The 26,882-nt window shown below is 44.3% G+C and overlaps 1 protein-coding gene and 1 long non-coding RNA gene across 8 annotated transcripts in view; one reads left to right on the top strand and one right to left on the bottom strand.

Moving 5' to 3' along the window:
• The window catches only part of grip1 (glutamate receptor interacting protein 1), a 438,725-nt gene that overhangs the window by 383,983 nt on the left and 27,860 nt on the right, over positions 1-26,882 (top strand). For all 7 annotated transcript variants that reach the window (XM_086009244.1, XM_086009247.1, XM_086009242.1 and 4 more), the window contains 3 exons: positions 16,188-16,257; positions 22,132-22,277; positions 26,458-26,602. In XM_086009244.1, the coding sequence (XP_085865370.1) occupies positions 16,188-16,257; positions 22,132-22,277; positions 26,458-26,602 (361 nt within the window). The remainder of the gene's footprint in view (positions 1-16,187; positions 16,258-22,131; positions 22,278-26,457; positions 26,603-26,882) is intronic.
• Positions 295-26,772, bottom strand: LOC147106273 (uncharacterized). The gene is made up of 3 exons (XR_015081404.1): positions 26,648-26,772; positions 6,094-6,209; positions 295-1,037 (listed from the first exon to the last, which is right to left on the bottom strand). It is a non-coding gene; the product is annotated as an uncharacterized LOC147106273 (long non-coding RNA).

Below are 26,882 nucleotides of genomic sequence, written 5' to 3' on the forward strand. Positions count from 1 at the left end.
TTGCTTGTTGGAGATAGTCATTGCCTGGCACTTGTGTGGCGCGAATGTTACACTGTATAAAATGAAAATTTGCGGCCAAACAGCATTTTTAATCATGTGACTCGTCACAGTTGAATCAAAATAATCTCATGATCTCATGCAGTTTGGCAGTCGGGCTGCTACAACTGGCCTCCATGACCCTGCGGTTAGGACTGCTGCTTCTGATCACTATCCAGTGACCCCTGCTGGAAAGCACAGGGTTGTATGTGTAAAGTCTGTGGGTTGTACAGTTAATAACGACACAGACTTCAGGAATAACAAACAAACAGTTCTTTACTATTCGAAGGTCAGGGCGAATCTGCCCAAGGAATCATGCCACAACACTTATATACCGGTGTGGTCACCGTCGGTATTACAGTATACAGAAGCCAAACAAGTAGTGCCACACCTAAAGTAGTTCTCTTAAAGGTGAACGGTTACATACAATAGTTCTCTTAAAGGTAGACGGGTACATACACTACAGTATGGATGTTGGATGAAATCGGCGTCAGGCTGAGCTATGATTCCCCCACCATTGAACAATGTGCCAGCACTCACTGGGGAAAGAATTCCTCTGCACTCTATGTCGCAGAATTGTAAATGCATTTTGGAAAAACATTTCAGGATTTTGCCACACGTAGCACACAGAGGTAATCACCCCCACTGTCTAGCTTCACAAAGGGAGGCTATGATCTTCCAGAATGAGCATATGCCTTGATCAAAAGAAGAGAAATAACCTTAGAGGAGTTTTCTTTAGGAAAGGGCCTTTGAAGAGGACCATTGCTCTCTGATAAACCCTATTGTGCTTCTTCACCTTTTCGCTCTCATTTTTGGGTTGCTTTCGCTTCTGCTTGTTTTCACTGATTTTCATTTCTTTGTGATGGTTCACTGAGCCACAGGATCTTCAATTATCACTACTACACGAATAGAGTGATTAAAACGATCACAGTTTGCTGTAGAATGTTCTGCTAACTTTAATATAGCTGCACGTGGATTAGTTTGCACAACAGTGAAGAAAACTGCAATAAAATGTGCAATACAAGGTTGGCAGACTGCTGAATGAATATATACATATAAAACATATTTACATAAAATACTTGTATTTATGACAATTTATTTAAAGGAACCCAATAAAGCATAATTTTTCAAGTACTCACTACTTATTCAAAAACAGACATGTCTCTGTAAAAGCCACCCATTCCCAATGATGCAATTTATAGATGTTTTGAGATGAGAAAAGCCGTGTTTGGGGGGTTTGATCCTGCTATGTATGTGGCTCTCCCATCAAGTATCTGAGGATAATGTTTTTTGAACGATTGAGAATGAGATGAGCTAAAACAGTAAGTGCATTGCATATATATTGAACCAACTTTCTTCCTCTTAATATTTCTGCCCCCCTCCCAAGTCATTGTCTTGTTTCTTTCAGCCGGAAGGGTGGGATAGTCTGGATCACTGACATTTCCATCTATTGCCATCAGTATCACCGGGACTGAGGGGGATTCACTTTGCGTATAGTGGGACTGGTTACGTTAGATTTTGCTGCCACACAGCACTCCATTTAAGGTACTTTTATATATGGCACTTCTGTAATTTGGGCATCAGGACAGCAACATTCATGCTTCTGTTTCCGCACTTACATTGCTCAGACTGATTCCCTTATCCCAACAGCAGAATTGTAGAGCTGCATTTTCCTGAGTCTAGGATTCTGCTGTTGGGATAAGGGAGTTGGTGCTAACAATGTAAACTTGGGAAGGTGATACATGAATGTTGCTCTTCCATGAGCTGGATTATGGAAGCATCAAATGTAAAAGTGTCTTTAGTGACCCAGCCAAAAGAAGGGAAGACTTTGGCTCATTTAAAACAGGGGAGTTAATCCAAGACTGGAGTGTGACTAAAGTAGGAAAAGGCAAGATCGCAAGAATTGTCAACTGGTTTTGAAATGAGGACTAATAAAATAAGTAGTATGTTTTATGCAGAACCATAAAGGAAGGATCATGAGTCCAAGAATGTTATGTTAACTCTCTCTCATTACATCATTGAGTCTGTACTTAGGTCAAGATACAAAGATGACTAAACTAAGGTTTTTTTCTTTTGGGGAAATGTACACAGGAGCATTTGGAGGAAAATAAATGAAGTAGAAGCTGACAAATTCTTAGAATTGAATTGGGAAATTTGGACAGGATGGCATGCATTCAAAATTAGTATATTGAACAAAAAAATAGTTCATATGGAACTTCTGGTTTGCTAATCTGTGGAATAATCTGGCTTTTACATCTTGAACTCTGGGCTTCTAGATTTTTTTTCTATTTGATGATCATGTTCTCAAGCCATAAAGGAATACTCCAGGCTTCATGTTAAAAAATTCCTCCCCTCAATGTATCACTAAGCAGTACCGACCAGGAGGTTCCACATTCAATTTCTGGTCTGTGCTGAGTTCGCTGATCTTTACCAAGTCAACAGTTAGAGCACTACAATTGGCATAAGAGCATAAGAAATAGGAGCAGGAATAGGCCACTTGGCCCCTCGAGCCTGCTCCGCCATTCAATAAGATCATGGCTGATCTTGGGCTCAAAGCCACTTCCCTGCCCGCTCCCCATAACCCTTCACTCCCTTATCTTGCAAAAATCTGTCTATCTCCACCTTAAATGTATTTAATGACCCAGCCTCCACGGCTCTCTGGGGCAGAGAATTCCACAGATTTATGACCCTCAGAGAAGAAATTCCTCCTCATCTCAGTTCTAAAAGGGCGACCCTTTATCCTGAAACTATGCCCCTGAGTTCTAGATTTCCCCACGAGGGGGAAACATCCTCTCTGCATCTACCTTGTCGAGCCCCCTCAGTATCTTATATGTTTCAATAAGATCACCTCTCATTCTTCTAAATTCCAATGAGTATAGATCCAGCCTGCTCAACCTTTCTTCATAAGTCAACCCCCTCATCTCATGAATCAACCGTGTGAATCGTCTCTGAACTGCCTCCAATGCAAGTACAGGAAACTTTGGTTTATCCGGAGGTTATATGTCCGGAATACTCGATCTAATGGCAAAAATCAGGAGTCGTTTTCTATATGTTTTTTTAGTTCTCGTTGCTTTTTTTTTCCCAGTCAAGCACTGCAAGGTCTGTAGCTATAGCAACAGCTTCAGCTACAGACGCTTGCAGCTGCAGCCGATTGTTTTGAAGCTGTTGCTAAGCAACAGGGTTTGTTGATTCACACGGAGCTTCATAGTTCCGTATGTTTAAACATTAAGGCCTAGAAATTCAGTATAGCCACGTTCGGGGCGCTACAGTCGGGCGGCCGCTAAAGTTTGCGCCCGGCGCAAGTTCGCACCACCTTCACCGATATTCAGTCGCACCGCCCCAAGAGGTTGCTGCTGCGCTAAAACAGGCGATGCACGACTATCATTAGGCGCTAAGCCGGCGGTCCGGGGCGATACCCCCGAGGGCGGGCGCAGCGCAGGTGCGGCGAGTTGCTGATTGACGGCAGACACTCTGGCGCCGGTCAGCTCTTAAAGGGGGAGGGTGGACTTGTCTGGTTGCCATGCCCTGCGCACTGCAGCCCTGAAGCAAGGCCTGACCAATGCTGGTTCATCAGTTCTACGCCCTGGACCATGGTGAAGCCCGCTATTCTTCCAAATCCCATTGTACGCTCTTGCTGCTTGACAAGGGTCATGGGGAAGGAGATGTACTGACGTCTCCTTCTGAAAAGGGCATTGTTCACCTGTCGGATGCAGCAATGTACCGCGAACTGGGAGATGTTGGCAATGTCCCCAGTAGTGGATTGGAAGGAGCCGGTGGCATAGAAGTTGAGAGCCACCGTCACCTTCACTGCCACCGACAGAGACGTCCTGCTCCTCAGCTGTGGCTGCAGATCTCTGCGAAGCAGGTGGCAGATCTCAGTGACCACCTCCCTTCTGAATCGCAGCCTCCGAACACACTGCTCCTCAGACATGTTCAGATATGAGAACTGCTGGCGGTATACCCTGGGTGGGTAAGGCCTCCTGTGCCGACACCTGTTGGCCCTTCTCTGTCTGGCCATGACTGGCACTCTCTCACGGCGTCTCTGATCCCTTTGAATGCAATGCAGAAAGCCAACGTTTCCACCCATTGTAGCCCCCATTACAGTATATGTGGCGACTCAAGGCTATGGCACTGAAAGTGAAATCCAAGTGCAAAGCTCTGGCCTGAAGCCAGAAGTACCTGTGCGAGCGCTGAGTCAAAGCAGAAAGCTCTCTGCCTTTGTCTCACACACAGAAGGATTGGCACAAAATGGCTGTCACTTATAATGCAGGAGGAGTCCCCTTTAAATAGCGCCGCCCGCACCCCGCAGCGACTGGGAACCGTTCCCCTCTACCAGTCGCTGGGGGCGCCAGGCACTAAGAAGGGCGGCGCCACTGAAGTTCCGGTTTGGGGCGCACAAAGGGCGTTGCACGATGAAATGACATCAGGATCTGCGCGCGCAGCTGAGCGCGCGCAAAGACTTTGCGCCGACGCTAAATCTCTAGTGAAGTTGGGGAGAGGCGCAGATCGCGCTGCGCCCGGCCGCTAGCCGCCTAGCGCCCAACATCTCCTCCTCCTAAGGCGCTACCGGCTGGCGCAAGCAACTGAATTTCTAGGCCTAACTCTGGTATGTCCGGCACTTTTGATGTTACGGCACTAGCTCGGTCCCGTCAGTGCCGGATATCAGAAAGTTTCCTGTATATCCTTCCTTAAATAAGGAGACCAAAACTGTACGCAGTATTCAAGGTGTGGTCTCACCAATACCCCGTACAGTTGTAGTAGGACTTCCCTGCTTTTATACTCCAACCCCCTTGCAATGAAGGCCAACATTCCATTTGCCTTTTTGATTACTTGCTGGGCATCAATGTTCCTGGGCTAGGGGATGGAAAATAAGGCAGGGTTTGTTGAATAGCTTGCCGGTATTTGCTGTCTAAGCTCCCACATGAAGAATGGCCAACAGTAAGAGTCGGCACCCTCAGGACAGGAAGAGAGAAAATTGGGGTGGGAGGGATCAAACAAACAGAAGTTGACAGTTCAAACAAATCTGTCCAGCTACACCAAAATCAAACCGACAGTTGTTCAGGCTCTGCCCAAATAATTGTACACCTGGCCTTAGATTCACTTGCCTACTAAGCAGACGCAATGTTGGGCAATCACTATGGAGACGATGTACATGTAGTAAATCTCAAAGAAGTTTCACAGTGATGAAAATAAATATCTGGCCGCTGGCAAGCTACCTAGATCTTAGATATTTGAAGATGAATGGAGAGCAGCAGTTTTAATCTACCAACTCTTGGTATATTCAGACATGCATCCGCTGCGTATGCTGATTACCTTGAGTTTTAGAATAATCAATCTTGTTCTGCTTTCTCAGAGTTTGAAAATAAATAACTAGGCATTAATATTCACAACACATTTCTTTTCATCCTTTCTTTTTCTGGTAATCATCAAAGAAACATTTTGTACTTGATTTTATTTAAAGTTAACCTGTGCCACTTTGAAGAATGTTATTAGGCTACAGATGTAGAAATTGTAAAGAAATAGGACTACCAATAGTGGAGTGAACAAAAAAAATCACAGCCAGTAACAGATGTACTTCTCTGATTAAGCTAGCAATGCTAAGAATTGTACTTTGAGAACAGTAGGAGCGAATTAAATTATCCTAAAGCCACTGGAACGTATAAAGCAGTTGGTAAAAAATGTAAAATTGCACACTGCTACATTGAACTCGTCAAAATATGATTCCCTAGTGATTAATCATGAGCATATGCTATTTTATTGGTACGCAGTATAAATTGTCTAGTTCCTCAATCTTGTTCTAGTTGTCTTTGTGGCATTAATTGTTCTTGTAGACCATATTTCTACATGCCATTGGAGAATAACCATGTCGAAGTAACATTATGGAGCAGGGATGCTCGTCTGGCTCCCTAACTTCCTATTCAAGTGGCTTTAGTACTGATTATCATAATGTAGCTCAGCAAAACTCATTCAGTAGTGCAATTCATGGCCCATTAATTAAGCAGTTTGATTTTTAATGACTCAGTGAGTTAATAACTTGCCAAGAACAAATTAATGTACCTTGTGGAGAGCACCTGCTCTTCAAAAGCCAATATATGTCAAACATCTTGCTGTAGAGTAAATTTGAAAAGGCATCAACTTCAAGCTGCTCAGGGAAGATTTCTTCAGGTCGCCACCTGTAATGAAATCATAAATTAGTTCTTTATATCCACATTTAAGATTTTGCAATAAGTAGCACACTGCTGAAATATCCTGCTTGACAGTCTTCCCCCATTGACTATGGAGGGAATTTGACCCTAGGCTTTGTTTATTTTTATTGTGGTCTTATATCTTACTTGCATGTCAGCTGGTAATTTTGAAGTTGAGTTGACCCTTTGAGGCGTTTTGAGATATTTCTGCACTAAAGTTTAAAATATATACAACATTATGGACAGGTGAGAGTATGTAATAAGAGTGTAAGTTAATCTCTGTGTTTGGACAACACAAATGATTAGCAAAGCCCTTTCTGCCCTCCTCCCCCCCTTTCTGCCCTCCTCCCCCACTTTCTGCCCTCCTCCCCCCTTTCTGCCCCCCTCCTCCCACCCCTTTCTGCCCTCCTCACCCCTTTCTGCCCTCCTCACCCCTTTCTGCCCACCTCACCCCTTTCTGCCCACCTCACCCCTTTCTGCCCACCTCACCCCTTTCTGCCCACCTCACCCCTTTCTGCCCACCTCCCCCCTTTCTGCCCACCTCCCCCCTTTCTGCCCTCCTCCTCCCCCCCCCTTTCTGCCCTCCTCCTCCCCCCCCTTTCTGCCCTCCTCCTCCCCCCCTTTCTGCCCTCCTCCTCCCCCCCTTTCTGCCCTCCTCCTCCCCCCCTTTCTGCCCTCCTCCTCCCCCCCCCCCTTTCTGCCCCCTCCCCCTTGTTCCAGAGCACTTCACAGAGGTGCAATGGGGGGGAGGGGGGGAAAGACATCAAGCAAAAGGAGGAGGTGACCAAAAGCGTGTTCAAAATCATGTGTTTTCAGAATGGTCTTAAATCAGGAGCGAGGCAAGGGGGCTTAGGGGAGGGAATTCCAGAGCTTGGAGCCTAAGCAGCTGGAGGTGCAACCGCCAATGGAGGGGGGAAAGGAGCGTTATACAGGAGGCAGAGTCCGAGGAACAGAGAATTCTGAGGGAGGAGTTTGTAGCACTGAATGTGGTTACTGAAATGGAGAGGAGCGAGGCCATGGAGAATGAGAATTTCAAATGTGAAGCTTTGTGGAGACCAGGAGCCAATGTAGGTCACTGAGGACAGGGGTGATGAGTGAGTGGGACATGGTGTGGGAAAGGATACGAGCAGCAGAGTGTTGAATGAGCTGAAATTTACAAAGTGGAGGCAAGCCAGGAAAGCATTGGACTTAATGCATCTGAAGGTGACACAAGAATCACCTCGCGAGGCAGTTTATGGAGATATTTTTCAGTTTTCTGTTACCGGGCCTGTACATACCATTCTGTACAGAAGGATGAAGCATCGTCGCCAGTAATGAATGTTGCTTTTGTGCCTTATTCAATCGTAAACTTTCTCGCGCATAGTTGTTTTTGAGTCATACTAAGGCTGTGAAATCCACCTGACTATCAAACAGGGTCTATTATACTCCATCAGGGTCCTTCAGCATTTTCAAGTTGCATCAGTTTTCCAATCTAAATTCAATACAACTCGTACAAACAAGCCTCCTTTGAATTGATACTGACGTTCTTCCCCATTCTCACTGAAGCAGAGTGTCAGGTTCTAATTTGTTTCTGTCACATGCAGGTACTGCACGGGCAATGCAGGGGTCCTATAAGATTTATTTTATTTACCGAGTTAAGACTGCTGAAGCCTGCTGTGTATCTTCCAGTTCCGACTACCCACTTGCCTACCTATAGGTTTGAAGCTGAAACACCATATTTGAAGTTCCTCTGAGATTCTTTAAAATATTCAGCATCACAGTTTGCTCTCCTTGATGTGAATTCTGTCACTATACCGAGAGACACAACTGCAGCAAGAGAGCTAAATTTCCACGGCTCTGTCGTTAAGGGTATGGGAAAATATGAGAGGCCTTTACATTACTGATTCTAATTCTTTTTGCAATAAAAATATAATATTGATGGATACCACATCACCAAACACAACGACACGACTCATTCAGACTGATTAACATATTTCTAAAATAGCCAGTGTTTTCCGTAAATATTAAGTGTGTTTCAGTTACAGGTTCCAGTGCGGCTAAACAGTTCATACATTAATGATAAATCTCGGATGAAAGCTAATGAAGATGATGAGTTCGCATTTATGAAACCTGACTTTTGAATATGCTTTGAGGGAAACCTATAAAACAGCAATCATAAACAAGTATGTTGGTTCTACGTAAATGATTAACAAATTTTATAAAATTAGATATAGAATACGAACAATGATGGATTCCAACGCTGTTAAATGATCCTACAATTTAGATGACCTCGTACACTGTGAGATCAGAGACTGAACCTTGAGCCGTTTATAAAAGTCACCTAAACCCTGAGATTGTTGTTGGCATAAAACAATATGTCAGCAACAATTGAACAATTCTGGATAGCAAGACTGATATCTGTGTAAACTAAGCTTTTTGTGCTTGCTGATTCAGGGATAATTGATGCTTAAAAGGTTAGCCTCGATTTTTTAACCCAGGCAGTCTGGCGTGAACTAGGTGGATGCGTAGTTAAATTGGCAGGGGGATTGCGCCGGGTTCCCGGCCCATGCCCTTTTAACTGCCGAGACTCTGGCAACATGCAGGCCATCCGCCTCAGGCAGGCTGGGGCCTAATTAAAGTGGGAAAGTCCTGCCTCGATGATATCGTTGGTGCTGCGCCGCGATTATAATTCCCAGGATTGAGAGGCCTGCACGGTGCCAAACCTGCCAGCAATAACTGGCCCCAGTCATCATCATCGTGACATAAGAGACCCAGGTGAGGTTATTTTAAGTTGCATTTTCTTCAGGTTCCTTGTGGCCCAGGAGGAGTGCTCCTGCTGGCCCAAGAAGGAAGCCTTGGGCCTCCTCTCCCCCAGACTTTCCCTCCCACATTCTCTGGCCGCAATCGACCCAGACCCCTCCTCCTTGCCGTAGACCATTCCCATGGATCCCCGGCGTCACCAACCTCCCGACCGATTTCCTGCTTCCGTCCGCCACCTCTTACATCATTCCCACCAGCTTTGGGCAGTGTAGAGAAATGTCGGTGAGGCCCAGAATGTTAAAATGGCCTGGCCTTATGCCGAGGAGTGCGTGGGGATTTCCCTCCCGCCCCGCACTCCGCCCGCCCCAAGTTAATACCAGGGCAGGAATTCCAGTCTTCACATATCAAAACGTGCGAAGATTTCCTACCACCCATATGAAATAGGCAACTCCTCATGTTGGGATTCTGAAACTGAGTTTTGGCTGACAGAAAATCTACTGCAGTGGGGATTACTTTCAGTGCACCCATGGCAGGGGAGGTTGAGCAAGGTCAGCGAATGGCTGTTAACAATGTATCTTTGGTACCATCTACAGGCGCAGACTCAGGTTTAGTAGGAGAGGCAGTTGCTAAGCTTCACCAGCTGCTTTAGGAAGACCTACAGGTAACGGCACTGGCAAAGGCCATCAAGGTGACCACAGTGTTGCTGCTGATGTCCCTTGTGCTAGCTGGAGCCAATATCTGACCATGGTTGCAACAAAGGGGTTGTGGTGTTTTCGTATCTGCACAGGATCGTGTGAAGTTTCGGAAGGATTTGCAGGCTGATTAACAGGCCGCGACGTGCGTGCTCCTTCCGTGGATGTAACCACCTTTATAGGGCGGGGGTTAATCCTATATGGCAGGACGGTTTTATGGCCTCCCGCGACCCACACAATGAGGGAAGAGCCACCCACACCCACCGGACGCAAATATCCTGCTGAATATTGACCCAGATTTGAGAGCCGGAGCTAGATAGAAGCAGAGCAGTGATCGGTGCCTGCTGCACGCTCTAACGTTTCTAGATGAAGACCATGGAGGAGGAGGGAGTCAATCTGAATTTAAAAATGACAGACAGGAGGCAGACAGTGATTCTGAAGGTATAGCGGAAGGAGCGTAGGTCAACCCAAGCACCCCACCCACCCGCCCCCTTCAACCACTGCCTGCCCCACCCGTGACAGAGACTAGGTCCCGCATTGGACTCATCAGTCACCTGAGAACTCATTTTTAGTGTGGAAGCAAGTCATCCCCAGTTCCGAGGGACTGCCTAAGAAGAAGATAGCTTCTGAAACAGCAGTGCAGCCAGCAAGACTACTCTGCCCGACACACAGCCAAGATCCATTTAGCTAAATGCCTGAGCTGCCTTTTAGGGAACCCTCCTGTCCACATGTACACAATAAAGTGGCCCAAGCAACACTATCCTCTACATTTCTTCAATTACCATCAATATTGTGCTGTGCTGATACTTTGGGATCGATTTTGCCAGGCCCGAGGAGGCGGGAATGGAGGCGTGTGGGGTGTTAAAATTGCAAAAAGTGGCGGGCGGGCCCGACCCCGTCTCCAAGCAATTTTCCCAAATGCATGGTTTCTGATCCCGTCTCCGTCCCGCCTCCAAGAGGCGGAATAGGCCCTTAAGGCCCTTAACAACCACTGAATTGCCTCTATAATCTTATTTTGAGGCCTTTCTGATTTTAACACTTTTCCGACATGATGCACGCCTCCTCTGAAACACGACGGTGAAACCTGGTGGGAGCACAATTGGATTGCTGACTATCAGCTGCAGCTCCACCATTAAATAGGAGATTTGATCAGTCATCATTTGCAGGTGGCAGGACTTTGTTGTCTCAGGTCTGGGGGAACTTTTAGCAGGCATAACCATAGCTGTGGAAGTTTGGAGCCTGACACCCATCTCCAGTGTGACCTCCTGGGAAACCCCTCTTGCCACCTTGACTGAGCGTTTCCTCAACTGAGGCATATACCAGAAGCATGGGAACCATTTATTTCCTTTCCTCCTGGGCATTAGATGAGGACGAAAACCAGCCGCGGCAGCAGCAGAACCATGAACAACAGTACCACCAACAGCAGCAGCAACAACAGGAGTGCCAAGCTGCTGCTCACCACCTGAAGCTGCACAGGCCAGAAGGCGCCAGCGCGCGACCACATTGCTGCCCGGGATGCAAGGGACGCACTCATCTTGGCCAGATTTGCTTAGCCTGCACAATCAAACAATTTTGTCTCGCACCTTCTTATCAGACCATCGACAATGGCCAAGAACCTGCGGATCCCTAGCACTCTGACCACCATACTGACAATTGCAAGTAATCCTAAGCCCTCAATGTGGAAGTTCCATTAGCAAAATGACACACGCCACAACTGCAACAGTTGGCATCAGAATTTTTATTTACAATAACCAACTGATGGCTTCTCAACATTAAACATCACATTTCACCCAAGTGACTACCCTTGTGACTATTTGTGCAGTATCTTTCTCTTACGCGTGCTCCTACGTGGCGGTTCCCTGTTGGCATCAGCAGATGTGGAGGCCCCTTGCTCACTTTCTTGCTGCTCGTGTCTCGACACCTTTGGCGGGCGTCCTCTGGGGTTGTGAACCTGTGAGGGCTCGGCAACAGTCTGCTGCTCCTGCGGCTGTGCAGGGGTTGAGACGCCGACCTCAGTTGGGTGGGGACTCTGGTGGGGCTCTGACCAATTTCTCTGCAGTGGCATGGAAGTGTGAGCGCTTGGAGAGGAGCCCCCACTTCCTTGTTCTCTGCCACCAACATCCCTCTCATGGGTCAGGTCCACCTCAGCGCTTGCAAGTGGCTTGAGAGCACCTTGCTGCACATCAAGGGGGCCATGGGGACCCGTATCTGCACTGGCAGTCCTACTCAGAAGGACTTCCATGAAGGTCTGGTTTCTCTGTTCAGTAGCTGACCATCGCTCCTCCAGAGATGTCAGTCTATTCTGAACACTCACCATGTTTTCTACACTCTGGCGACTTAGCTCCTCCATGGCTGTAGCCATCCTCTCGTCTACTGTAGCCATCCTTTCCACGGAGGTTGCCATCCTTTCCGTGGTGCTGCGTTCATGCGCCAATGACTCCACAAAGACTCTGCTCATATTCGCGATGGACTCCTCCATTCGCTCCATACTCGCAGCGACCCTGGAGACAAAACCTGCCAGAGACTTCTGCACCTGCTCCTGGAGTTCCAGCACCGCTGTTCTTCTGGATGGACCCAGAGGCAGAGGGTCGATATGCAGCTGAGCCGAGCTGGGAGAGTCCTGCGCCCTCCGACTAGGACTGTCCACTGCTGTCCCTGTCTCCACAATCTGCTGATGCTCACTTGTGAGCTGTGATACACCAGGTGACAACACTACTCTATCTCGCGATGGTCCCACCGAGGTGTGAGTGTCTGCGCTGGTGCTGGGTTGGCTGAATTCTGCTGATGCTGTGCCCTCTGAGGAGTCTGGAGGCTCAGGCTGTTCCTCCTGGATAGTGGGGACGGGTGCTTGCGATGGTCCTGTGGGGGAGTAAAGGAAAGAGTCAGAGATGTGAGGCCAAGGTTATATGCACATTGCATATTGCAGATGATCATAAGTCCATCTGTTAGAGCTTCAGAATCATTATCAGCGACTCATGCAATGTCAATGAGAGAGATGGGAAACTATTCTGTCACCAGCTTTCTCTGAGGCACCCGTCTGTCCGTCCCCCACTTACGCATCGTCCTCGAGTCCCACGATCTCCAGGACCGCCTCCTCCCAAGGGGTGAGGTGGGCTACTGAGGGTGGGCCTCCTCCTGTCCTCGCTCTTTCCCTCTTATTGTGAGCTCTCTCTTCCTGCACTGAGGGAGACAAGTGGAGTTTGAGTGAGAATGAAGGAGTGAGTGTAGAGAATCCATAGCATAGATGCTTAGAAGGAGACAAAAATGGAGTGAGGTGGCAAGACCAAGGGCCCTCCCTGTGTTTTGTAAGTTGTTTTCATAGCATCAGAGTGATAGGGAGTGTGAGGGCTGCATAGTCGAATAGTTAACTGAATGTGACCATAGAGAGAGAGGGAATGGGTAAGGGTGCAGGGATGTCAGTGTCAAGTGGGATGTGGAGGAAGAGGTTGCTAAAGCTGAGTGCTGGTGAGGAGAGGCAATGGGGATCAGATTGAGGGTGATGGGAAAGTCATACTCACTTTTCCAGTGCGCAGAAGTTCATGAAACCTCTTCCTGCACTGAAGCCAGGTTCTGCGGATCAGGGACAACGAGTTGACCTCCTCAGCCACCTGGATCCACACAGCCTTGGTCTGCTGGGGAGGCTTCATCCTCCCTGAAGAAGGGAAGAGCACCTCCTTATTAGCTCTTGCTCCCTCCACCAAAGCTTGCAGGGCGACGTCATCAAATCTGGGAGCAGACTTAGGTCTCCCGCTGCTCATATTGCCTCCAGGTCCCTCTCACAGCAAAGGCCAAAAGGTTGGCAGTCTGCAGAAGAAGCAAGGCTTCTTGCAGACCTTAAATGCAGCAGCAATGATGACGTCATCGGAGGCGAGTTTCAGACTGAAAAAACTAATTGGGCCATGGGTTCCCACACGCTGGAACTCAATTGCCCAATTAGGTGAAAATCGCATCATTCTCCCACATCAATTTGGAATCGGGTGGATAACACGAAAAGCGAATGACACGACCCCAGCCCGCCCCAATGACAAAATGCAGCCCTTTGTCTTTGTGACTGCACAGAATAGTCTCAGGGCACACTACAAATAGAGTGCAACCAATTTATTTCCCTACTTTGTGTGATGTCTGAATGATGTCGGTATGTTCTACCAGTATTGCATGATATGTCTAACCCCTAGTTTATGACTTGTGAATGAATCTCTTGTTGAAGTAGTGGGCGTGCTGGCTGGCTGCCGGGTTTCAGTGATGACCAGTTGGATTCAAGTGGCCTATGATTCCGCTGGCTATTTCACGTGATAGCCCTGTCCACTACTGCTGTGGTTGGCCAGTTCCATCATGCATGGTAAGCATTGTCGGTGGTTTGTTCAATGGCAGGACTGCACAGGATAAGCTTCTATGAATTGTTAGGATGGTTCAGCAGAGACTGATTTGCAGATTATAAGGTGACACTTTGTGCTTTGTCTACTTGGTATTCAAAGCTATACTTCAACCTTGTCTTAATAGTTTTCTTCAGATTGGCCATCTTCTTCCTGACCTGTGTCCAGATCTGCTGCATTCTACAGACACAAATTACTATTTCTACAATTTGCTTTAAACCTACTGAATTTTTTGATGGAGGACAGGGCAGGGGTTGGGGGTAGAGGTGTCCTTCTGTACCATACAGAGACATCCTTTCTCTCACTTAATGAATAAATACATTCAGTGCTCAGTCATCAAACAGGTTGTGTGGTCTCTTCTCACCTGGGTTTCCCTGGAATTTTGCTGTGTAAATCTCTGATCTGATCTCACCCCTGAGCACATGCTGGTCTTTAAATGTCTCCTTAACAGCTTAACTGCTACTCCAGTCAGTAAATCAACTCTAACGCTCTCTAGGTCAGCCCCTCTGTGCAGGCAGTAGTTTGCAGGATTCACTCCTGCAGCTAAACAGGAATATCAAGGGTTAACAGGCAGAAGAAAATTCTCCCAAAAATCATTCAGCAATCGACAGTTAATCCCCGAGTTGAGCATAACCAATCATTTCTAGGCTTGTGCTCCAACCTGGAGTTCATTTGCTTCTCTTTGTACAACACGTTCTGGACAATTTGTTTAATGGAATTCTTGCCAGTTTTTGCTGAGTGACCACGTTTCTGATTTGTTAGGTAATGGACAGTAATGCAATATGGTGTGCACAAAAGAGCACTAAGCTTATTTGTGGTGTCATTAATGCAGGTTTATCAATTAAAAATTTGTACTTAATTCCAGGAAAATTCTGTTTGGTAAGCATTATCGATGTGCATTTGGTGGAGGTGACCTTTTTCTTGCATATAAAAAGAATTGAGTACTTTTTTTGTCAGATGCATAATAGAATGTTTTTAATTAAAATTTCTGAGATTCAGGAAAACGGAAACTGAGTATGAAAAACTAATTGCAAATAAACACATGCCACCAAGGGATTTGCTAGAAACTTTTTTTAAATGTTCATCAAAGCACGTTGCTGTGTACGGGTGTCTGGAGAAATGTCTCCTCCTGAATAACTCATTATCCCACTACGTTATGGATCCTTAATCAGAGTTAATGATTGGTCTGTATTTTTGGCTAGGATTAAAAGTTTCTTTTAAAAATATATATATATTTGTGTTTATTCTGCCTCCGCCCATCCCCCCTCACCTCTTCTCTACTGAAGGCACTATCTCATGCGGAGGTATAGTTCTCCAGTTACTGACCATTTTACAGTACCTCGGCCAGTTGTCCATTCTTCATCTGTTAGCTTAGTCAGTGAGTGCTGGTATGCTATTCAACCATGGGGGTCAATACATCTGAGCCCCATCCTGTCCTTACCCAGCTTGTGTGTATGTGCATTTTCCAAGAATATCATTGAATACTGATTAAAAGTGGAAGCTGTGTCTAATCTTGCCTCCGCCTCGCCCCCCGCCCCATCTCCCATAGCCAGGGGACACTAACTCTGTCTGAAATGACCTAGTAGAACACAGTTTGGGAATCCGATCTGGGACCTCTGTGGCTCACAATACTGGGCGGAGCAGTTACCAACCGAGCACCAAGGAGCTAATAAAGCAATGAAAATGGCCTTGGGCTTCTTAAATAGTTTCAGTTCGCATTAACAATAAGTTTCACTGGTAGAACATGACTTAACATTGTAGTCCTTAAGCCACTTCTATAACAATGCTAGTACTTTTGTGTAATGATTTCCATTGGCTGAAGAAACATTAAATGGTCCAGGTTTCGTGTTTAATTTTGAGAGCACTTATAGATTGCAGATACCTCTTTCAAGTATTTATCAGCCCTCTCTGGCAAGACTTTGGCAAATCATTGTCAAAAAATACTTGTAAATATTTTGACATTCCTTGTACTCTTTTTTTTTTCCTGTCTCGTTCTTTCTTTCTCTCACTCTGTGAAAGTACAACATGTTGCAGTTCCCAATATGTGGCTATCTGAAGCACTTTAAAATTAAACAGCAGCTATTAAAGAGCAAAAGAAAATGGATTTGTTTTTTCTTTTGAAAAATGTTGTATAATATGAAAAACCATTTATTTTACCACAGCACCTGCAAGCAGAAGACCAGGAGACCCACTCATTATTTCTGACATTAAAAAAGGAAGCGTTGCCCACAGGTGAGCTTTTTTATTTTGAAAGATTTTTTAATTGGTTATCATATACATCTAGTTGTACATTTGTTAACACGATATAAAAGATCAAAGTGCAGTTTACCCCAAAATAATATGTACATGTGTGAGACACAAAAGTCCTATCCAGTTTTTACAATAGCTTGAATGTAGATCAATCACAGTCTATTAATATCTTTAAAGTTACCATAGTTTCAGTAACATAATTTATTATGAGTTCTTTTCTGTGTCATCTTATCAGTTCTTGCTACAACCCACTGCCCAGCCAATATGTCACGACGACTACTTCTCCATTTTGTCATTATTCCCATTGTTTCTGTCTCTTGGAAAGGATACAAGACCTCAGCTGTAAACTATTCCTGACCCTCCAAACAGATCAACCTGCATCATGGGACCAACATCCTTACCTGGACCATTGGTGACTTAATTCAAATTCAATTTTATTACATGGGATTCGGGAGTTTTACCGACTATTTGTGGACCACATACTGCAATCCCATCTGTGAAAACCACAAATCAATTACTTTTATTCTTTTATATTACACCAAATATTGAAACCTCGATAGTCTGCCCTTTACTAATGTCACTATTCTCCAAATTTAACGTTCATCAAAGTCTTTCCATCATCCTCTCACATGCACACTATCTGATCATCCTCCCACTTTAAACATGAACACTATCTAATCACCCTCTCACTTTAAACTCCCCTTGATATTCAACTGCATTACCATCGTCAAATCCCCAACAATTAACATTCGGGGGACATTATTGACCAGAAACCTAACTGGATCAACTACATAAATATGGCAAGTGTCTCACCTCCTGTCTCCCCAACACCTTTCCACCATCTACAAGGCACAAGTCAAGAGTGTGATGAAATACTGTCTACTTGCCTGGGTGAATGCAGCTCCAACAACACTCAAGAAGCTCGACACCATCCAGGACAAAGCAGCCCACTTGACCGGCACCCCATCCACCACCTTAAACATTCACTCCCTCCACTGTGCATCGTGGCTGCAGTGTGTACCATCTACAAGATGCACTGCAACAACTTGCCAAGGGTTCTTCAACAGCACCTCCCAAACCCGTGACCTCTACCACCTAGAAGGACCAGGGCAGCAGACACCACCACCTCCAAGTGCCCCTTCAAGTCACACACCATCCTGACTTGGAAATATATCGCCGTTCCTTCATCGCAGTGGGTCAAACTCCCTACCTAAAAGCACTGTGGGAGTACCTTCACCACACGGACTGCAGCAGTTCAAGGCGGCTCTCCACCAAGGGCAGTTAGAAACATAGAAACATAGAAGATAGGAGCAGGAGTAGGCCATTCGGCCCTTCGAGCCTGCTCCGCCATTCAATGAGATCATGGCTGATCATCCAAATTCAGTACCCTGTCCCTGCCTTCTCCCCATATCCCTTTAGCCTCAAGAAATATATCCAACTCTTTTTTGAATATATTTAATGAACTGGCCTCCACCGTCCTCTGTGGCAGAGAATTCCATAGGTTCACCACTCTCTGGGTGAAGAAATTCCTCCTCATTTCAGCCCTAAATGGCTCACCCCTTATCCTTAGACTCCCCGGCCATCATAAACATCCTTCCTGCATCTAGTCTGTCCAGGCCTGACAGAATTTTATAAGTTTCGATGAGATCCCCTCTCAATCTTCTAAACTCCAGTGAGTATAAGCCCAATCGACACAATCTCTCCTCATACGTCATTCCTGCCATCCCAGGTATCAACCTGGTGAATCTTCGCTGCACTCCCTCCATGGCAAGAACGTCCTTCCTCAGGTAAGGCAACTAAAACTGCACACAATACTCAAGGTGCGGTCTCAGCAAGGCCCTGTACAACTGTAGCAAGACATCCTTGTTCCTGTACTCGAACCCTCTTGCTACGAAGGCCAACATACCATTTGCCTTCTTAACCGCCTGTTGCACCTGCATGCTTACCTTCAGCGACTGGTGCACAAGAACACCCAGGTCTCTTTGCACTTCCCCTTCTCCCAACCTATTGCCATTCAAATAATAATCTGCCTTCCTGTTTTTGCCACCAAAGTATCCACATTATAGTGCATTTGCCATGTTTCTGCCCAATCTGTCCAAATCGTACTGGAGTTTCACGACATCCTCCTCACCGCTTACCCTCCCACCCAGCTTTGTGTCGTCTGCAAATTTGGAGATATTACATCCAATTCCCTCGTCCAGATCATTAATATATATTGTGAACAGCTGGGGTCCTAGGACCGATCCTTGCGGTACCCCACTAGTCACTGCCTGCCACTCGGAAAATGACCCGTTTATTCCAACTCTTTGCTTTCTGTCCGCCAACCAATTCTCTATCCAAGTCAATACCTTGCCCCCAATCCCATGTGCCTTAATTTTGCACGCTAATCTCTTATGCGGGACCTTATCGAAAGCCTTCTGAAAGTCCAAATACACCACATCCACTGGTTCTCCCTTATCTATTTTACCAGTTACATCCTCAAAAAATTCCAGTAGATTAGTCAAGCATGATTTACCTTTTGTAAATCCATGTTGACTTTGTCCGATCCTGTCACTGCTTACCAAGTGCTCTGCTATTACATCTTTTATAATAGATTCTAGCATTTTCCCCACTACCGATGTCAGGCTTACCGGTCTATAATTCCCCGCTTTTTCTCGACCACCTTTTTTGAATAGTGGGGTAACATTAGCTACCCTCCAATCCATGGGTACTGTTCCAGAGTCTATCGAGTTCTGGAAGATGACCAGCAATGCATCTACTATTTCTAGGGCCACTTCCTTAATCTACATCCCAGGGTACTTATCAGGCCCTGGGAATTTATCGGCCTTTAGTCCCACCAATTTTCCTAACACCATTTCCCTACAAATACTGATTTCTTTCAGTTCCACCCTTTCATCAGGCCCTATGTTCCCTGGCATCTCTGGGAGGTTATTTGTGTCCTCCTTTGTGAAGACAGAACCAAAGTATGAATTTAGTTGGTCTGCCATTTCTTTGTTTCCCATTATAAATTCCCCTGATTCTGACTGTAAGGGACCTACGCTTGACTTCACCAATCTTTTTCTCTTCACATATCTATAAAAGCTTTTACAGTCAGTTTTTATGTTCGTTGCAAGCTTACTCTCATATTCTATTTTCCCTTTCTTAATTAATCCCTTTGTCCTCCTTTGTTGAATCCTAAACTGCTCCCAATCCTCAGGATTATTGCTTTTTCTGGCCAATTTATATGTCGTCTCCTTGGATCTTATGCTATCCCTAATTTCCCTTGTTAGGGATGGGCAATAAGTGCTGGCCTTGCAAGCGACGCCCACATATTGTGAATGAAACAAATGCACACTATTAGATCATTCTATCACTTTAAATAATGCAGTAGACGTAATATATTTGGATTTCCAAAGAGCCTTTGATAAAGTACCGTACAGTAGACTCATGACTAAGGTCAGAACATGTGGAGTCAGGGCACAAGTAGTAGAATGGATAGCAAGCTGGCTACAAAACAGAAAACCGAGTAGAGGGTTAAAGGCAGTTGTTCAGATTGGCAAATGGTGGGAAGTGGTGCTCCGCAAGGATTGGTGCTGGGACCACTTTTGTTCACTATTTACATAAATGATTTGGACTCGGGAAGAGGGAAGTACAATTTCAAAATTTGCAGATGACACCAAATTGGGGGTTGTAAATACAGAGAAGGACTATGGTACAATACAAGACGACAATAAACTTGCAGAATGGGCATGTAATTGGCAAATGAACTTCAATATAGATAAGTGTGAGGTAGTACCTTTTGGTAGGAAGAATAAGGGGACCACATACTCCTTTGAAAATAAATGTCTAAATGGGGTAGAGGTACAGATACACAAATCACTAAAAGTGGTGACGCTGAATAATAAAGCCACAAAAAAAGCAAACAAAGCTCTGGGGTTCATTTCTAGAGGGATAGAATTGAAAAGCAAAGAAGTTATGCTAAACTTGTATAGAACCTTGGTTAGACCACACTTGGGAGTACTGTGAACAGTTCTGGTCTCCATATTATACAAAAAGATATAGAGGCACTAGAGAAGATGCAAAATAGATTTACTAGAATGAAACCATAACTGAGGGGTCATACCTATCGGGACAGATTGAACAGGCTGGGGCACTTTTCCCTAGAAAAGAGAAGACTGAGGGGTGACCTGATCGAGGCCTTTAAGATTATGAAAGGATTTGATAGGGTAAACATAGAGGAGATGTTTCCACTTGCAGGCGAGACCAGAACTAGGAGCCATAAATCTAAGGTAGTCACTAATTAATAAATCCAATGGGGAATTCAGGAGAAACTTCTTTACCCAGAGAGTGGTTAGAATGTGGAACTTGCTACCACAGGGAGTGGTTGAAGCGAATAGTATAGATGCATTTAAGGGGGGGTTAGATAAGCATATGAGGGAGAAAGGAATAGAAGGATATGTTGATGGGGTTAGATGAAGGGGGTGGGAGGAGGCTCGTGTGGAGCATAAACACTGGCATGGACCTGTTGGGCCGGATGGCCTGTTTCTGTGCTGTAAATACTTTGTAATACTTTGTAATCTACAAAACTCAGTTCGGAGTGTTTTGGATTGCTCACCACTCGCTGGATGGGTGCAGCATAGCAACAGTCAAGAAGCTCAACACTATCAAGGACAAAGCAGTTTTCTTGATCAGCGCACCTGACTCAGTATCCTCCCCCTCCACCACTGAAGTACTGTGGCTGCAGTATGTACGTTATACAGGATGGATTGCAGCAACTCACCAAAGTTACTTCAGTACCACCTCTCTGTCCTTCAACCTCTACCAGTGAGCAAGACGATGTTGTGGGAACATCATCACCTCCAAGTCCCTTTCTTAGTCACAAACCATCCCGCTTGGTCAAATATCCTCATTCCTTCATTATCATTATCTTGGAATTCCCTACCTAACACCATTGTAGGAGCATCATCACAAGACTGCAGTGGTTCAAGAAGGCGGCTCACTACCATTACCTCAAGACAACTAGAGATGGGCAATAAATGAGGCCGTGCCAGCATCACTTACTTCCCAAACACACACATATTTTACAATGTTTTTCATTAATAACTAACAAAGTGTCTTCCCTCTACCCAGCTCTTACCCACGAATACATGCCTAAAGTCAGTGGCTCGGGTGTGCCATACACTAGATGCAAACCCATATGCCATTGGTTCATGTTCCAATATTTGGCCCCACATTGCCTCAAATGACTTGTTATTTTTTTTAATGATTTTCTCCCATCCTCTGCTGATGTCCTTGTCCAGTGACTTTTGATCGGGTGTGGCTCTATTAGCCATGGCAGCTCTGCAGCTGTCCTTCATGTGTGAGATTTGACAGCAAGTTTTGGCAGGCAATTTGATGACAGGCCTAATCCTGTTCACATCCGATGTTCGCACCCGTGCATTTTCAAGCGCAAGTCACTGAATAGCAAAAGGAGCTGGATTCTTGGCTGATGTTTCACCTCTCTACTTGTAGCACCTCACATACTGCTCCTGCTAAAATCAGCTAGCTCAGCATAGGCTGGGAATTGAACCTGAGCCTTTCTGACCTGTAGGGTTTAGTCGTACACTAGGCAGTGCTTTTATCCATTAGGTCATCAAGGGAGCTTATTATTGCCTTCTGAAACTTTCTAGTGTTAGTTGCAGGTACTTATCTCTGTGTATACTACAGTAGTATTACTTGACTGCCTCCAATGAAATAGAGTTATTTGGCTAATGTTTCACCAATTGGAGTCACAAGAAACTGAATAATATACAGTATACATGGAAGCAACCAATTCCAGCTATCAATTAGAAGTTAGTTAAAAGCTAATATGTAAACTTGATATGTATTTTCAAACAGAACTGGAACGTTAGAGCTGGGAGACAAGCTGCTTGCCATTGACAGCATCCGTTTGGATAACTGCTCCATGGAGGATGCAGTTCAGATCCTTCATCAGTGTGAGGAACTTGTGAAACTCAAGATACGCAAAGACGAAGACAACTCAGGTAGAAAGGAACAAGCAGCCATCTTTTAGTTTGGCAAACTTTATAACTAAGCTATCATTCCTAAGAATCAGTTAAAAATATTGGGGTTCTCCCACTTGTCCACTGTAATTTCAGCAGAAGAGCTGCAAGAACCGTGGAAAATCAGCATGAACGGCATTTACACCATTTTTCTGGGGTTTCTGTGACTCTTACACCGAAGTTACAACAGACAAGAAGGACGAACTTTCACCCCTGTTATTTCCACTGTGCACTCATGTATTCCTTCTCATGATTTTAAACATTATTAAAATTATGTCTCCCTTGTTTTTATATAGCCTATTCTCATAGTAATATTGAATAAAAATTTTAGTAGCCATTGATTTATGGAGATTTATACATTGAAATATTAGTATGTGTGCTTCAAGCAATTTTAATTGGTGACAAAATAATAAGGTGGATTAGAAAACAGCAAATTAATTAAAATAAAAGGCAAAGACCAAGTATTTTAATTATGGATGGTCCCAGTTATTCACTATAGCCATTTTCACAGTTAAGAATGTTGAATTTGTTACATTTTTGTTCTCTTTTATTGTGACTACTTAACAATTTATAATTGAATAATAATTCAACATGCTGGCCAACCAGTCAGAACTCATTAATTAAATAACTACATCATCTTGGCCAGAGCTTGAATTGTGATTGATACTTTCACAACTGATGCTAAAAGAACGAACTCACATTTATATAGAGTCTTTCACATCCTCATGATGTCCCAAAGCATTCACAGTCAAGAAATTACTTGCATTCACTTGTTGTGTACGCAAAGACAGCGACAAGCTCCCACAAGCAGCAATGAAATCATCTGTTTTTGGTGGTGTTGATTGAAGGATAAATGTGGGCTAGCACACCAGAACTCCCCAGCTCTTCTTTGAATAGTGCCAAGGGACCTTTTACCTCCATCTAAACAGACAGGCAGGGCCTTGGTTTAACGTCTCATCCAAAAGACGGATTATGGGGGTGAATTTCCTCACGGGTTTTCCCACTCAACTCCCGTAACTTCGGCGGAAGAGCCACGGAAATCCTGGAAAAATGCCGCTAACGCTGTTTACTTTTCCAGGGTTTCCACAGCTCGTTTGCTGAAGTCACTGTGGATGAGCAGGAGAAACCTCTGCAGAAATTCACTCCCTAAATGTTTTAAATATTTCAAACAGCAACCAGTCATTGGATTAGAACCTTAATGCAAACAACTGAAACCGAATAAATTTGTCATTGAAGTGACGCAGAGAAAAAGGCCCCTATTAATGCTCAGGTCTGACAGCAATCATCATTTACTTTCAGATTTTAAACTGGTTTAATCAATCACCAAAGCTACAGTGTTATATTAGCTCTCTGATAAATAGATCTATCTTTAGACACTCCAGAGAGTGTGGCATGGAGTGATAAGATGCAGGTTGAAGCTTGCGGTTCCTTACAGTTCTTGATCCGAGTGCTTTAGGACAAGGTGCGAATGGAGGCCAGACCTTTTCCCGAAGTGACAAAGGTAAAGTTAAAAAACACTAGCTTAATGACACTGGGCTTAAATGACAGGGGAGTACGATTAAAGGTTTAGGAACAATTTGCCTATCAGCTCTCTTCTATTCACCCTTGTATGGTATAGGGAAACTTTGGTGTATAAGACAATACAGTATTGTATTTTTTTAAAGCTGTATGTGGCATAGACTTTTCTTTTTACTAAATGATTTCTGAAGATGGAGGCCTGTACCCCTGGAAAGAAGTTAAGCAGCAGCTTAAAAAACCTAATAGGACATCTAAAGAGTTTTCAATCTTTTCACTCCATTTAAAAAAAGTCAACAATACCAAGAAAGTAACAAATATGAAATTAATGTGCTACAAATCAAAAATACATTCAAGTGAGCAGCAAAGGTGTTTCAGGCGTCAAGAAGTTAAGGAAAGGTTAAGAAGGTTGGACTTGTCTTCCTCTTCTGAAAAGAGGAGACTTTGAAGTGATCGAATGAGTGTTTTCAAGATCATGAGGAGTTTGCATAAAATTGGCCCAGGCAAATTGTTCACTGTGGTGAAGGATTCAAATACCTGGAGATGTAAATTAAAAATGAGAAGATTAGGAGTAAGAAGGGAAGCCGATCAGACCCTTTTCACCCAGAGGATAAGAGTTGTGCAATAACTTACCAGAAAGGCCTTTGAGGTGGATAATTGGTTCAAGAGGCAATTAGATCTCTTTCCGGAGACGGGATTGGGGCATACGGTGAATAGGTGGGGTTTGGTCTCATAAAGAGACAGGCTTGTTGTGCCTAATGACGTTATGCCGAATGTTTTTTAAAATCTGAATTCACATTATTTTGAGTAAATTTTAATGTGTTCTTGCTAAATTTGTTGTTTTGCTACAGAACTGCAGTACTTAATGGTTAAGCAAAAATATTGCATTCACTTGAAGTTTTCTGCATTAAATAAGTTGTTTGTTTAAAAGACAACAGCTAGAAGATAATTGTAAATCTCATTTAGCAGAACATAATCTAGAGGATTTGCTATATTGTTTTTTGACATCTTAATTATACAAAAGTGCACCAGAGCAGATCCCTCCTGAGTCATATTCACTGAGTAGGCACAAGAACACACTTCGACACTTACTCATTCATCAAAGTGTCTCTGAAGAAGCAGCCTATAATTTGTTGTCAATGCTGCATAATTATGTGTCACAATTATTTCAGAGGTATGTTATTCAGTAATGCAAAAATAATGGATAAGTATGATAAATCCTTTAGAGTGGGCCGGGAATACGTTCTAATGAGCTGAGGTGATGTTCGCATATTTTACCATAATAAAAAATGCTACCTGTCGGGGCTTTTTGGATATTGGCAATCTGGTATCTAAGTCATTTTTGTTCATTAATTTTGTAAAGCAGTTTTTTTGGTGGATTGGAGAGGTGTGCACAAACCTCAAAGCGGGCAATCTTAACAGCAGGGCCTCGTTAATACTGTATAAAAGTTCCTGGAGTCTTGTCCGATACCCAACCAGATCCACTACACGGCCGGCAGGAATTTGGCAGCAGGAGGCCGTAGCCAGGGACCCATGGGGTTTGAAAGTGGTCGGGGGGAGGGGAACAAATTTATTTTCATTATCCCCTGATCATTTAATCTGTCCCGTGGCGATACCATATAGAATTTTTTTTAATGTAATTTTCCACAGTAGTGCAGTGGAGTTACAAGTACTGTGCATATATCCATTCTTACTGTTTCACCTCTGAATCCTTAGGGTGTTTGACTGTTTAGGCCAGTAGGCGGCATTGCTTGACAGCTGATTGCATTGTCATCTGGGAACAGGATGAGCGGGGGAGAAGTCCGATAGATAATCACTGTGCAACTTGGCTCATTACAAGTGTGTCTCCTGTGGGCTGGGCGCAGAATCACATTAGCTGCAGTTGGATTGCAGGGGAAAGAAAGGGGGGATTGAGCGTTGATAGAAGTTACATATTATGGAGTCGAGCCTATTGTTGCTTCAAGTTAGCATGAAGTAAGGCTGAAAAAACAGCTAAGCTCAATATGACTTAGTTCAGTCTGAATAAATCTTAACCAAACCTGCCTTGATTCAATGATAGTCGCCAGTCCTTCCTTCTGAATGGCAGTATAAAAGGTTCACCACATCATCTTGCATTTCTTTCCAGTGCAGTCTTAAGTCAAAGTTGCATACATCAGTTTTATTAGCACTAAATTCCCATTTTGCTGTGTTATTTGTATTGCTTAATTCATATCGTTAACTAAGTCCTTTTTTTTGTCTAAAAAAACAACTTTGAGTTATCAGACTGTATTTCTGTGTTGTCTTTCAGTGGGTTGGGGGAATGAGGGAGAAGAAGCAATTGAAAATCAAGCAAAGCCTGTTCGTAATTTTGCATGTCTCAATCACACAGGAAGCAGTCCTTTGCTTGTTTCCTAGGTGGGCTTTGTGTAGTTGACGTGTATTGCACATTGAGGAACAAGTAATTTGGTGCTATGCCTTTTTTTATGATGCAAAACAGTTCCCAGTTTAAAGGTAGAGAACTGGTACACGCCAGCTAGATTAACAGTGTAAATCAGATTCTCCATTTTCCATTATTCCTGGTTTGGACTGCTTGCTGCTAAATTCTTTCAATAGTTCCGTTGCTGCTTTTGTACAAAAGAATTTACACCATTTTTTTTTTAAACTCTAGATGAACAAGAGAGCTCTGGGGCAATCATTTACACTGTGGAGCTAAAACGTTACGGTGGTCCATTAGGAATTACTATATCTGGCACTGAAGAGCCTTTTGATCCAATAGTCATCTCAAGTCTAACAAAAGGAGGTTTGGCTGAAAGGTAAGGTGAAGAATCTAGTCATCCTCCAAATAATGCACAACTCACCCAATCTGTTATCTCAGCTAAGTCTGGGAGGCACTGCTTAGAGGAAGAAGATGATGTGAGGGAATGTCCGCTCTGGCTGCTCTTGCTCACCCTCTAGCAGTTAGTTACCGATTGACATTGGAAGAGGCCGTGAAGCAAGTCAGCAGACAGCTCTCTGAGCTGGACATTAGCATGTGACATGCATACATGAGCTATGTAACTGAGTAACTGTATCTGTATACAGATCTCCATGAAT

This window comes from Somniosus microcephalus, chromosome 16 (assembly GCF_052327205.1).
Source record: "Somniosus microcephalus isolate GS21.2 chromosome 16, FLI_Smic_1.0, whole genome shotgun sequence".
NCBI lineage: Eukaryota > Metazoa > Chordata > Chondrichthyes > Squaliformes > Somniosidae > Somniosus > Somniosus microcephalus.